At 36.2% G+C, this 14,600-nt stretch overlaps 1 protein-coding gene across 29 annotated transcripts in view; it reads right to left on the bottom strand.

Moving 5' to 3' along the window:
- COL25A1 (collagen type XXV alpha 1 chain) overlaps positions 1–14,600 on the bottom strand; it is a 505,896-nt gene that overhangs the window by 39,706 nt on the left and 451,590 nt on the right. For 26 of the 29 annotated variants that reach the window (XR_001902741.3, XR_647184.4, XR_647185.4 and 23 more), the window contains 5 exons: positions 13,044–13,088; positions 11,758–11,835; positions 4,702–4,725; positions 4,035–4,079; positions 546–590 (listed from right to left, as the gene is read on the bottom strand). Coding sequence is in view for 25 of the 29 variants with exons in the window: in XM_021938691.2 (XP_021794383.2) it covers positions 546–590; positions 4,035–4,079; positions 4,702–4,725; positions 11,758–11,835; positions 13,044–13,088 (237 nt within the window). In the remaining 4 variants the exon portion in view is untranslated. The remainder of the gene's footprint in view (positions 1–545; positions 591–4,034; positions 4,080–4,701; positions 4,726–11,757; positions 11,836–13,043; positions 13,089–14,600) is intronic. The other 3 variants (XM_021938695.2, XM_021938694.2, XM_017958946.3) reach the window with 1 other exon arrangement.

Below are 14,600 nucleotides of genomic sequence, written 5' to 3'. Positions count from 1 at the left end.
CCAAGCTTGCCGACTTCTGTTTTAGGGGGAACCCTCAGAGATATACTACCATACTCTGCCAAGCTACAACTTCCCGGCCTGTTTCTGTATTTTCTAAGGATCTAGGGATTAGGTGTCATCTTTATTTGGGAAAGGAAAACGTTGTTTAAATAAGGCATATAGGCAAGATTTAGTTTTGTGGAAGCTATCGTCACTGATTTGAATCTTGACATATTTGTATTAACTGACAAAAATTAGGCTGGTTTTACTAACTTGGTAATGATTTCACAAGTCTACTAAAAATTTGCAGGGGAGTCACTGGTAGGTTGATATAAGGTATTAAGAACCAGACTAAAGTATCATATGGCTTAGATATTTCTGCAAAGAAAACTAAGGTCTAATTTCAAACTAATTGCTTTTTAGAGTCAATGAAGTCTCTAGAACAAAGGGTTAAAAGAAAGAAGGTATCAAATATCAATGCTCATGACATTTTGGCTTCAAACCTACAATAAAAGTAGTAATCAAGAATGATGCTTTGAATAATAGTATATATCCATGAAAATTACCTGCTCTCCATCCATTCCTGGGATTCCTGGAGATCCTTGCTCTCCCTGTTAAGGTAAAAATAGATGACTTACTTCCATTCTCATTGTTAACATACTGCACTACATAAAAAAACAATGCTAGTTGGTTAACAGTACAATTTGACTTTCAGCAAATGCATCATAACCCGAGAATATTCTGTTATAGCACATATCTAAACTAAGGGAAGTAATAATCTTTCTTCAAGATTATGTATAGTATTTATATGTAGCTAAGATCCAATGCTTTTAGTGTTTTTATTTTTTCTCCATGTGAGATGCAGGTTAAAACAGAGTGGTAATAAGACATAATTTGATAGCTGACCATATCCTATAACAACAACCTATCTGCCTCAGTTAGTTAACTTTTTTCTTCATACAACCTCTGTATGATTTCTCTTACTTTCCAATTTCAGTAAAAAGGAAAACATAACAGTTAACCTAAAAAAATAAAATGCAAAGCCTCATGAATTTGCAACAATATTTTAATTGGCACAGTTCAAACAGTTAGTTACAAATTCATGATTGTGAGTGTGCAATTTCCAGAAAAGCCTCACTGAAGGATATCATAAATCAGATATCTTAATCTACATAAAATTACTTTTGAATCAATTCAATTTCTTATACTGTGCCATGAATGAACTAATATTTACTATTCATGTTATGATTTATAAAGATTTTTGACAAACTCAAAATATAGAGATTTTTGTTTGCCTTTTCAAACTGAAGATGTTCCATTAAAAGCAAATTTATACAATATGCCAGAAAGTTAATCGAACAGCGAATGTTTAGTCACCTTTCAGTTTTGAAAAGTGACTAAATAAATTCCTTGAAAGGTAAGCATTATTTTGTATCAATGAGTCATTTATGTGGATCCCATTACAAATATCCCTGAATCCCACACTGTGGAAACTTTGTAAAAACAGCTCTTCTGAGTGTGAGAGGCCTGCCTCACAGACAGATTTCCAACAGAGCTGACCTGAGCCTATATTTTCTAGAAAGGCCTGTTTGGTGATACTATAAACGACAATATTGAAATGGCTAGAGCTCCTTTCCCTGGTAAAAACTTTAAGAGCTATGAGGTACAGCATGAAATTTGAGCTTTCCAGTGTTTAAGGAAGGTATGATCTTGTGGTTATAAACAAACGAAGCAAGAAAAGCAGTGGGGGAAGGGCCTTTTCTTATTTCAGATTTCCTGCTCTTTGTGGTAGCAGCAAAGTTTATTTTGCCACAAACAAGTCTGCTGAGGTTGGATGCACCTGGCTAAGCCCTAGTTTCATTCAGAGTCTGAATGCTTGTCAGCACTGTGGGTCCAATAATGATGGCTTTGCTAGGCTTTTCCCTTTAAAATATGACTCACAAGTGTTTAAAAGGAGAACATAATTCATGAGTTATTCATTTATCCTTCACCTCTCAAATGGGGTTTGTAAGAGTTATTTGATGTGTAGGGAATCAAACAATTCTTGTGTGATAAATGAAGGAGAAATGCTAATTGAGTAAGTTCCCATTCAGTCTGAGTTCCAAGATTAGAAGCGGTTCTATACTTGACTCAGGCTACATTTTGCTGTCGCTTGGTCATAGCTACATTCCACCCCAATTATCCCAACCTTCTCAAGGACAGATCATGAAACACATAAAGGACTATATCAGCTAACACAAGATCTCAATTATAAGACCATTGTGGGGTGGGTGGGGGAGGGATGATAGCATACTGGGAAGGATGGCAAGGGTAGGAGGTAAGCGAGAATGACTCAACCCTCCTCCATATTGCTTGTCTAGATATTCATCTGGGCAACTTCTTCCTGTCTTTCAGTTTCAACTCAAAGCCGCTCTTGGCTCTTAAGACTTAGAGGGACCTTCTATGTACTCACTCTATTAACAATTGTACCTTTACTTGCCTATCTCCCTCCCTAGGCCATAAGCCCTTTATTGGAATTTCTTTCTAGTATCCTTACTAGATATTAGTCCTTACCATAGAGTGGAGGCTCAAAAATTACTTACTGAATAACTGAATTAAGACATGAATAGCAATTGGATTGTAAAAACCAGGGGAATACAGGTTTTAGTGATACAGCTTTTTTTTTTTTTTTTTAACCTAAGAGGTCCTTTTTGCCTCTTTGGGTCAAAGAATGTGTGCCTTTGGGGCTTCTCTAGGCCTTTGGACTGTTGAGAAAAGTCCTAGAAACTTTTGAGGTTTGTGGGAAATGAGATATGTATTTAGCTTTGGGGACAATTTTGGTTCTGGAGTCTTAGTCAAGTGAGGAGGTGAAATAATGAACTTAGACCCTTGGTTGGTTCTACACAAAGGAAAAAACAAATTGCAGATTTCCTTCTAGGATATCTAGTCCAGTTCACCAAGATATTACTGAATGGGGGTCCAGGCAGTGTTGCTCACCAAGAATAAAGATTATGTATAATTTTTTGTGTTATGTCTCTTAGGGACAAGAATGTGCTGGAGAAATAGAAAGTTAAAAATCCCACACCTTATATTAATGTTACACATGAAATCTATTTGAAATTAGGATCTATGTTCTAAATATTGATCCTAATATTTAGGAGCAAGGAGCTCAGTAATATTGTAATTTATATTCCTTTATATAATAGAAAAATAAATTTTCTATATACTAGATTTCTGTTTGTAAGTATCTTGAGAGAGTAGGAAAGCTGATATGTGTGCGTGTGTGTTATGATAGACTTAGCAAATAAACTGCCCTAAGAAGCGTAAACAAAAGATGAATTTTGAAATAACTTGAATCTCCTACAAGAATCCAATGACGAAAGTCATATTTCAACACATGTAGCTCAGTTCTGAAAAGCCAGAATCACTGGCCATGTGTTAATTGATCAAACATGGTTGAATGACTAAGCTTCAGTTTGGAGGGATACAGCCATCAACAAAGTTTAGATATAAGCAAGCAATTCTAGCCTTCTACTATTTTTAGTTGGTATGTTTCATTAGATAAGATTTAAATGGCAAAATGTCTGAAAGTAAATAATAAAGACTGCATTATGAAAAATGATCCCTAAAGTTTTGATTTGTGAATGCACCATACTAAAACTTCCCTTACTCTTTTTATTAGAAAAGCATTAGAAGCAAGGATCTTTCTTGGTGTCAAATTAAATTTTCTCCAACCCTCCTTTAATTAAATATTTTCTTTTTTTCATACACCACATTTAGTGTTTCTTACATTTATAATTTCTGTGGAACTGTTTTCCCTTGTTTAATATTCTTTTTCTCAGTGTCTTCCCCTAAATTAAATTTCTCTCTCTTCTTTTCCTATTTTCCCTAATTCTTTTCTAATTTCTATCTTCCTTTAGTCCAGACCTCAATTTCCTTTCTTCACTCTCTAAAACAATATTGCCGATCTCAGTTTCTTCAGCATTTTGTAAGACTGATTTTCAAAGATGCATATACTTAATGTGGGATTGTCTGCACTGTATGTGATAAATGGAAACAAGTAAATAAAGAATAACCTTTGGCCCTTGTAGTCCTTGAGGTCCAGGAGGCCCAGGAGGACCCTAAATCAAGAAAAAGCACAGTTTTTAAAAGTAGTAATTATATGTATCAAAATTCATGCCTTAAATAGGCACACTATACATTTCCCTTATTTCTATCATAATCAGATATCCCCAAATATAAATTTGCAATGAGGAAAAATTTTTACTAGTTACATAATTAGAAAAACCCACCTATTTATATACTAACATATGAACACATTTGAGGTAAAGATAAGATGGAAGGTCTTTTGGGTAGATTCGGTAAGGCAATGTAAAATTGCTGCCATGCTCCACACTTATCCTATTGGGATGAATTAGCCTATGAATATTAGCTTTGTTTCTACATACGCTCCTTGCCCCTCCACCCCAAAGACTTTGATTTCCCAGACTCTACAGAATAAAGCTATATTGTTTAGATAAGGTCAGAGACTTTTAAGAAAATTAGCAATCACTTTTTTTCTTGACCTTTTCACTAAGCAGACAAAGTGATTCAACTGGAGCAAATGTAAAAGATTATTAATACAAGAAAACATAAAATTAAGTATCAGATAAATACAATAGCTACATTAGTACCATTTTGACTGGCATGCATCAATACCAAATACAAAACCACAAACCACAGAAAGCATGCAATAGGAGTTACCGTGACAGTTAAGGTGGTAATCCTCTGTTGGGAAAATGTATTGACAAAGACAGAGTTATCTATTTTGTGTGCCAAAGTACAGTAATACATTTGTGAAATAATCAACTTTTTGAATATGTTTTGGCTAGTGTGATCTTATAAGGAGTTGACAAGATACTGAGAACATATTTTCCTATCTTCAATACAGTATAGTTGTAGAGATTTTTAAAAAATTATTTTTAGAATCCTATTTTAAAAACCTATAGCTGAAGAAAAAGAATGTCAAAATTTTAATTCACCTGATTGAAAAAATTATGCAGTAAAGTTGTATATGCTAGAGGCTTGTCAGTATAATTGTGAACTGAGAAATTTTGCTATTGATAAAAGCTCTATTCTAGAGAGCACTTCATTATGAAAAACAGAAATACCCAACTGTATATTTTTCTCTTTTAGTCTGCAGCCCGTTTGTTGCATTAAAACTAACCCTGTGTGTGTGTGTGTGTGTGTGTGTGTGTGTGTGTGTGTGTGTTCCATGACTAAAGATATTAGTCGACATGGAATTAATCTAATTTCTTTTTTTTTTTTTTGGCATTCCATTTTTTTGTGAACTTAATCAGAAAAACAAATGAGTTTTTAAAATTGATTGCTTCATTTATTATACTTAAGTTCTGGGATACATGTGCAGAACATGCACATTTGTTACATAGGTATACATGCGTCATCGTGGTTTGTTGCACCCATCAACTCATCATCTACATTAGGCATTTCTCCTAATGCTATCCCTCCCCTTGCCCCCCATTCACTGACAGGCCCCGGTGTGTGATGTTCCCCTCCCTGTGCTCATATGTTCTCATTGTTCAGCTCCCACTTATGAGTAAGAACATGCGGTGTTTGGTTTTCTGTTCCTGGGTTAGTTTGCTGAGAATGATGGTTTCCAGGTTCATCCACATTCCTGCAAAGGACATGAACTCATTCTTTTTTATGGCTGCATAGTATTCCATGGTGTATATGTGCCACTTTTTCTTTATCCAGTCTATCATTGATGGGTATTTGGGTTGGTTCCAAGTCTTTGCTATTGTGAATAGTGCCACAATAAACATACGTGTGCTGGTACCAAAACATAAGTAGACTGGTACCAAAACAGATATCTAGACCAGTGGAACAGAACAGAGGCCTCAGAAATATCACCACACATCTACAGCCATCTGATCTTTGACAAACCTGACAAAACAAGCAATGGGGAAAGGATTCCCTATTTAATAAATGGTGTTGGGAAAACTGGCTAGCCATATGCAGAAAACTGAAACTGGACCCTTTCCTTACACCTTATACAAAAATTAACTCAAGATGGATTAAAGATTTAAATGTAAGACCTAAAACTGTAAAAACCCTAGAAGAAAACCTAGGCAATACCATTCAGGACATAGGCAAGGGCAAAGACTTCATGACTAAAACACCAAAAGCAATGGCAACAAGAGCCAAAATGGATAAATGGGATCTAATTAAACTAAAGAGCTTCTGCACAGCAAAAGACACTATCATCAGAATGAACAGGAAACCTACAGAATGGGAGAAAGTTTTTGCAATCTATTCATCTGACAAAGGGCTAATACCCAGAATCTACAAAGAACTTAAATTTACAAGAAAAAAAACAACCCCATCAAAAGGTAGGCAAAGGATATGAACAGACATTTTTCAAAAGAAGACATTTATGTGGCCAACAAACATATGAAAAAAAGCTCATCATCACTGGTCATTAGAGAAATGAAAATCAAAACCACAATGAGATACCATCTCATGCCAGTTAGAATTGCAATCATTAAAAAGTCAGGAAACAACAGATGCTGAAAAGGATGTGGAGAAATAGGAACACTTTTACACTGTTGGTGGGACTGTAATTTAGTTCAACCATTGTGGAAGACAGTGTGGCAATTCCTCAAGGATCTAGAACTAGAAATACCGTTTCACCCAGAAATCCCATTACTGGGGTATATACCGAAAGAATTAATCTAACTTCTTAAAGTGCTAGAGAACTGTAACAAAATATACTGTCTCAAAAGTCTTAATCTCGAAAACATAATACCTGATCCATGAATCATATTTTTGAATTAACATTTTCTGGTCTAAGTTCTGTGCTGAGAGTTCTATGGGGTTGATAACCACTTTATGAACTGACAGAGGGGAGAACGTTTCCTTTACGGACTCTGGTCATAGAGAAACATTATTCAATTACATTTAAACTTGTAGATATCCGTTGAACGCTATCCTTGTGTTTTCTACTATTCCACTCCAATTTCTGATTTGAGCTGTTGTTACTTTTTTTTTTTTTTTTTTTTTAATTGTTGTAAAAGGTAAAATGTCCACAAACTGGGGGCAAGGTTATAAGGAAAAAGTAAGGTCCCAGAATTTTCCATCACATCCGTGTAACATAATTCCATTCAGTTTATTCTTCAGGGATTCACCTAGAACAAGAACTGGATTTGTAGTTATGAGAAAGCTACTTTTTTGTTGGTGTTGTTCCTACAGTGCAGATAAGTCATTAAACAAGGCTATTGGAAAATTAAGGAGTAGAAATAATTTCTTTATCATTGCCTTCCAATGACATGTTACTTTTTTTTTTTTTTTTTTTTTGACACGGAGTCTCGCTCTGTCACCTAGGCTGGAGTGCAGTGGCGCGATCTCGGCTCACTGCAAGCTCCACCTCCCAGGTTCACGCCATTCTCCTGCCTCGGACACCCGAGTAGCTGGGACTACAGGCGCCCGCTACCACGCCTGACTAATTTTTTGTATTTTTAGTAGAGATGGGGTTTCACCGTATTAGCCAGGATGGTCTCCATCTCCTGACCTCGTAATCGGCCCGCCTCAGCCTCCCAAAGTGCTGGGATTATAGGCGTGAGCCACCGCGCCCTCCCTACATGTTACTTTTTAACTAGAAAACAGGATCATAAAGCCCTAAAAAGGAAAGGGAGCTTCAAATTTGAGCTCTCTGAGGTTTTCCAACATGTGCCATATATTAATTCATTTTTTACCTGAACATAATGGTAGTTTGTATTTTTTATATTTAAGGATAACAACATGTTTAATAATGAGCTGCAAAATAAAAGATTATTATTAATGGTAACTGACCTAACAGATGGAGTTTAAATGATTTTGTTAAATAACTATGTTTGTGAAACTTTAAAATTGTATAGTGTTCCATCAGCTAATAGAAAAACAAATGACAATAAGCTGAGCTAACTTCACAAATACATAGTCTTGACCACCATCTGGAAGCACCAGTATGCAGACACACAGAGAAGTCCTAACGATGTGGCTCACTGTGCATTTCTGATATGTGGCAAATCTAAGTTAAAGCTATATAAACTCAGCAGGATTCTGTCCTGAACTCAAATAATGAATTGAAAACCAGAATTTTTGGTGGTGATGGAGAAAGACATGCCATTCGCTAGTGAGACACGATGTGAAATGGGAGGCATGAACTACAGAAACTGCAAATTGCGTAAAGCCCAGCAGCCTGCTTTGTGATTTATTCCCTGAAATGTTTAGCTGAATCTCTTTAGAATTAAAGGTTATTTTCTTTCATTTCTCATAATGGTGAAAGCTTAAACTCGAACATGATTCATACTAGAGAACAGGTTTGGTTTAGATGGTGATGAGAATTTTTTAAAGAGTCAGTTAGGAAACAGAGGTTTTACTGCTAATTTGTGGAAATTTAACCACCTTAAATAAAAATAAATAGCTTATGGCAATGTTTATGTAAATCACAATCTTCAATAGAGGCAACAGTCAAATTTTATATTTCTAATATGGTATGATTATAACTGTAATATACTTCTACCTATCTGATTATCCTAGAGTATTTGTGGCAGATTGCTTTAAAAGGGGTAATAATGACATACCTGCAAAACTGTAAATATCCATCACTAGTTAGAGAATTAGAAGAATAAATGTCTACTATCTCTTCTCAATCTAATGTATTAATTTTATGAGGGACTCAATTCACTAGAGCACTATGTTAGGAAAACCAATAGTTTTGATGTGAAAAGATAACTATAAGCATGGCAAATAGTTGCCTAACAACGAACCCCATAAGAAGAATAAACCTTTAGGTTGAGACATAAGCATGAACTAGTGAGGGATATTGATTGTTTTGTAGTCATATAGAATTAAAGATGAGAAAAAGAAACAGAGGTATCTTTTCATATCGAGATATAGGTGTCACATTTTTTAAAAAGTACAATGCTTTTAGGCATGTCAGTAGAAAGTGCTCAGAAGCTCTGAAAAATCACCCTAAGAATAGTATTAGGTTTTGTGGACTTACAGAAAAACATTTATTCCAATAACATCCTCATTTTGCAGATAAGATCAATGAAGTATAGATACAGTAAGCAATTTCCCCCAAATGACTGAGCTAATAGAGGGGAGATCAAAATAGAGATTTCCATTTTAGACTAAGGATAGCTTGCCTCATGCCAGGCCCAGTTCATGCAAAGAATGCTTTGAGAACTTGATCACAGTGTTGCAGAAAAATGCCCAATTATATTGGAGCAGTTCTCGGAGGATAAGAAAGTAGATACCCCTTAAAGGTGGTAGCAAGAATTATGGGGCCATTGGAAGTAGTTCAAGGGCAATTTACAACATTGCTAATAAGCTAAGTTTTTAAAAAGTCCCTATATTTTAAAAGAACTTTGAAAACACAGTAGGCACACCAAAACTTTGTGTTCTCTGTCTCTGTCTCCCTTTCTTTCCTTAAATAGTTATCAACTTGTGGGGAAAAGGGAACAATTTAGAAAACTAGTTCTAGAACTTGACAGTAGCCCAGAGGCCACTGATTACGTCGAATCCAGTTACACAGAGGAACACTAATTCAAGCTCTTGACTAAAGATACTGTCTAAGCAACACTTCTCCAAGCAGTAAACATGCTTCTCTTTGTATTTTACCAGAAGAAAAAGAATGAAAAGGCCAAAAAATAGGCTGAGCTGAAGATAGATTTAAAAAAAAAAAGACTTAGTACTCTACTAGTTAAAAATGATAGTTGTAGCAAAGAACCTGTTAGAGGTACAGATCTGTCATAATTAGATTGTGTTAGTAAAATCATAAAGATGGAAAAATAAACAAGTACAAAGTGGCAGAGAAATATTTAAAACAACTAATTTGGCTTACAAGCAAAGAAATGGCTTGTACATGAGTTAAGTATACTTATTCAACCAATAACCGTTTATTTAATATTTACATATCTAGACAATATAAGCATAAAATGTTTTTCTATCACCAAGCTTACAATCTCATAAGAGCTAAGACTAAAATCAACTATGGAGTTTGATTTTCAATGGTAAACCACCAGAACCCCACTACTAATGTTTTAAAGGATTAAGAGGATGAACACTCATTTGAGTGGCAGCAGTGGATTGATGTGTAGAATTTATATGGGAAAGAAAGGAAAGAAGAGTGGGATGAACACAGGCAAAAAGAGATTTGTATGGATATGATAAAAATGATTATGCCAGGGGAGACTCTGCTGTGGAGAAATGAAAAGTTCTCCACAGGAAGAGCATGACTATAGAGGCTTAAGATGGAGAAGCTTCGGCTTGATAGAGTAGGCAGAAGGGGCGTCATTAGGTTTCTGAGCAAATTAGAAGCATCGAAGCCATGATCGTTTATAAAAATTAATCTTGGAGTGATACACAAGATGAATTAGAAGGACAAGGAGGTACTAGGGAAAGAGTCATTGGTCAGGGAGTTGTTGCTGTATTAGGCATGAAGTAAACAGGATGTGAACTCAGTTGGGAGTGGAAAGAACAGGCAATCTCAAGAGATACTTTGAAAAAGGGAATAGAAGCCCCTTGGTGAGATAGAATAAGTAAAGGACTAAGAATAGTTTAAAAATGGCTCTAAACTTTCTATTCCCCCAAAATCCAGATTCACGGTATCACTAACAGAAACCGGTTACTTAAAAAAGGGACTCATTTGGTAGGTGGGAAAGGTAACCAGTATAATTGTGTGTATTGGTGGAAGTTGATAAAGCATTCATACATCCATAATGAAAATATTCTTGGACAGCTGGGAGCATACACAGATTATATCTGGAGATGAAAGAATTGAGAGCCATAATGTGGAAGAACACAGAGGGAGTGGCTGTACCAAGAAAAGATCAGAGATTTGAGGATACTAGGGAATAGACAGAGAAATTAGAAACACCAAAATACAGGTGATACGCCAGAGAAGAAAAATGGAAAAAATCAAATGAAAGTGGAAGGTCAGAGAGACACAAAAAAAGTTTCAAAAGGAAGGTGGTTTGATATCAATATCACAAAAAGGTCAGGGATGATGAGTCCAGTGGACTTGACGTAGAGGTTATCGTTGACCTTTGTAAGAGAAGCGGCAACAGAATGATGATAAAGGCTAGAATGCAGGAGTCTAAACATGAAAAGAATGAATAGGAAGCAAAGGTGATAGAGACAAGCCACATAGTCAATTGCTTACTTAATGAGATGAAAAGAATTATATGGTAGCAATAATAAGAAATACTTATAGAGGGCTTACTATGTGCTTACTCCTATACTAACAGTATAATATATATTGTGCCATTTGGTCTTCTCAATAACGCTATGAGGCAGATACTGCTACCATCCTCATTCTGTAGACAGGGAAACTGAGGCACAGAGAAGTGAAATAACTTGCCCTAGGTCACACATTTAGTAAGCAAGAGAGCTGAGATTTGAATGCAAGCAGCTCCAGCCCCAGAGGCACAGAGCTCTTGATTGCCTTGCCACGCTCCCTCTGCAAGCAAGGAGGCAAAACTTGGCCAAACTAACACAAGGTTTATCCCTCATAAGGCTTAACTATATCTGAAGGTGGAAGGGAAAGGAAAGAAAGGATGGAAAAATGCTACAAAATAAAGAAGATAAACTGGGGCAGAGAGAAGGGGATGGGTTCTTGAGAACAGGGAGAAGGGGTGCCTTGAGCAGTGGAGTCCTCTGAGGATAGAGGGTGTGGAAGCTCATATTTGCACACATTACATGGGTGCTCCTCAGCATCCTTCTCAGTGTATGTCAGGGCAGGGAGCAGTCACTTGCCTGTAAGGCTTCGTGGAGGTTGCCGTTGTAGTCTATGATCTCAGTGGCTCCTTGATCCCCTTTTTGACCAGGTGGACCCTATGACAAAACCAATCAAGGGAAAATCATGGGTATTAGCTTAGCATGTAGGGTGGACTATGGCAGAAACAGAAACACAATTCACAGGTCTCTCTGACCATCATTTCCCTACTAAGGCCCAACTGTACTTTAGAATATATAAATAATTATGTTCAAAATGTATCCTTATTTCAAAGGAGGAAAACCACTTCTTATATCCTGTTTTTGGTAGGTCCAAGATATGAAATCTGATTAAAAAACAATTTAATTTTTGAAACTATTTTCTGAAAATTACAATATAGGCTACCCTGATGTGACCTGTACAATTTTATTTGCTTTATTCACATTTATTAAAGCATCCTCTAACCTTTTGTTCCTCATCCATACTTCATATATTGCTTCCTCATTCTTTTTTTGAGATGGAGTCTCGCTCTGTTGCCCAGGCTGGAATGCAGTAGCGTGATCTAGGCTCACTGCAACCTCTGCCTCCTGGGTTCAAGCAATTCTCCTGCCTCAGCCTCCCATGTAGCTGGGATTACAGGCATGCACCACCATGCCCAGCTAATTTTTCTATTTTTAGTAGAGACGGGGTTTCACCATGTTGGGCAGGCTGGCCTTGAACTCCTGACCTCAGGTGATCCACCAGCGCTGGTATCCCAAAGTGCTAGGATTACAGGTGTGAGCCACTGCACCTGGCCCTCATTCTTTAAAAAGATAGAACATTGTTCTGTAGAAAAATGTTGGCTTTCCCATCAGGAATGAATGCCACATTAAACCAAATAGGGAACAAACAATAGAATACATGTATATTTTTAAGACTTCTACCCTACTTACTAGATCTGCTACTTAACTTCCATTAGTCATGTCATAATTCCCTGACATTTTTTAAAAAGGACGCTGAACATATGGGTTATTGCTTTCTTTATAATTGAGTTAATTGAAAAGTGGAAAATTCTATTAGCTGGATGGAAACAGATGGAAAGTAGACAGGGGGAGTTCTTTAGACCTTCTCAAAGAAACTTAGTTTATGTGTTGGAATCCCTACAACCACTGCTTCTGGTGAGGAAAATAAAGGAGGTAGGGGCATTTCAGGAATAATTACAGTAGTCTACCTCCAATACTATTATGAGTATTATTAATACAGATGTCATATGAATAGCCATGCAGACATGAATTCAAATCTGGGATTGTAGGAAGCAAAAGTTTAGATGGATGAGAGGAACACTCACCCTTGGTCCCTGAGCTCCAGAGTCCCCTTTGTCTCCACGATCCCCCTTTTCCCATTGGAAAGAGAAAAAACTTAATTAGAAGTGGGAGAGTCTAGAAATCTCTCATCTAAGAATGTATTTATACCATACAGAAGCACCTTTAATATGAACCTCTGAAGTGAAAAATAACAGCAACCACCACCAAAATGCAAATGCTTTTTTTAAGATACAGCTTGAAAAGAACTAAAATTCCTTTTTAAAAAAAACTCCCTTTTCAGGTAATAGAGTATCTTGAAACAACAATATATATGGTAACTGTCTCACTAGGTAGGATCTGCAAAGGCAAAGCAAGTGGTTTCTATGGCACCCAAAGCAAGCTTTTACCTTGCAGATTGAGCCATGTTCTTCCTTTTTATGAAGAGATTTGGGGCAAAGGGAAAAAGAGCCAACAATTGTGTTGTTTTTCCTCTGAGAAGAAAAGTATAGATAATTGGGACAGGAAAGGAGTAGAGCGCTCATTCTAGGGAGAATTAGGAAAGGAAGGTCACAGGCTAGGCCTCCCTCTGATGATGAGAATCTAAGGAAAGTTCATCTGTAGGTATAGGCATTTTAACACTCAGACAGTGCTGAAGTGGACAGCAGCCAGCTGGAACAGGCTGGCAGGGCTGAAGGTCAGAGGCAGGGCAAACCCAACGCTCTTTTTTCAGTGCAATATGAAATTTATCTGAAGTTTCATTGATGGTGGCATTACCTCAATTGTAGAGCAGGAGGAATAGTCTAAGCCCTCAAAATTCTTAGAAATGTAAACTGAAACTTTGGAGAAGAGATTTGAACCTGTGTAGATTTAAAGGTTCTTTAAAACAGCCTTAAATTGATAGGGTTCTTTTTCTATATAGACTTCAAAGCATTTTTATACGTCTTTCTACAGATTCCCATAAACTGGGTAAGGATGAATAAAGATAAGCAGGAAAAAGGATTATAATTCTTCCCATCCACAGTATGCTAATAATATTGATCATAATAAATTTGCTATTAATGAAGCATTAATAATCTTTGCTCTCTGTTTTCTTCATCTTGCACACATTTTTTTCCATGTTAGTAGCTAACAGCATTTTAAATAACATGATTCTGCTGACACTATATATGTTATTGCAGATAGTATAAAGAGCATGATATAGAGGAGAATTTCAATTGGCAGTAAAATTTTAATGCAATGAAGGCAGTCAATTAAAAAGCAGAGTATAATTTGAGCATTTATCACAAAGATAGCCAGGAAATGAAAAATTAGATTATACAACACATAATTTAAAGAAAGTCCTTAATTTTTTTCAAAGAAGCTATTCCTATGAAATAGGAAATACAACTTTTCTTAAGGAATTTTCTGAAGCACAAGACTATGGAAAAACAAGCAAGATGAAATAAATGTATTGTTTTGAGATATCATCATAGAGATACTGCAATCCATTTTGCAGTAAGTATTGCAATTCCACTGTGTGAAAGAGTTTAATCTAAAACATTAAAAACATGCCTCTGTGGCAAAGGTAAAAAGCACAGATCTTGAAGGCCTCATGTTATATT

Source organism: Papio anubis, chromosome 3 (genome assembly GCF_008728515.1).
Source record: "Papio anubis isolate 15944 chromosome 3, Panubis1.0, whole genome shotgun sequence".
In the NCBI taxonomy this organism is placed as follows: domain Eukaryota; kingdom Metazoa; phylum Chordata; class Mammalia; order Primates; family Cercopithecidae; genus Papio; species Papio anubis.
The sequence above is the reverse complement of the archived record's forward strand: the minus strand, read 5'-3'. Positions and strand labels throughout refer to the sequence as shown.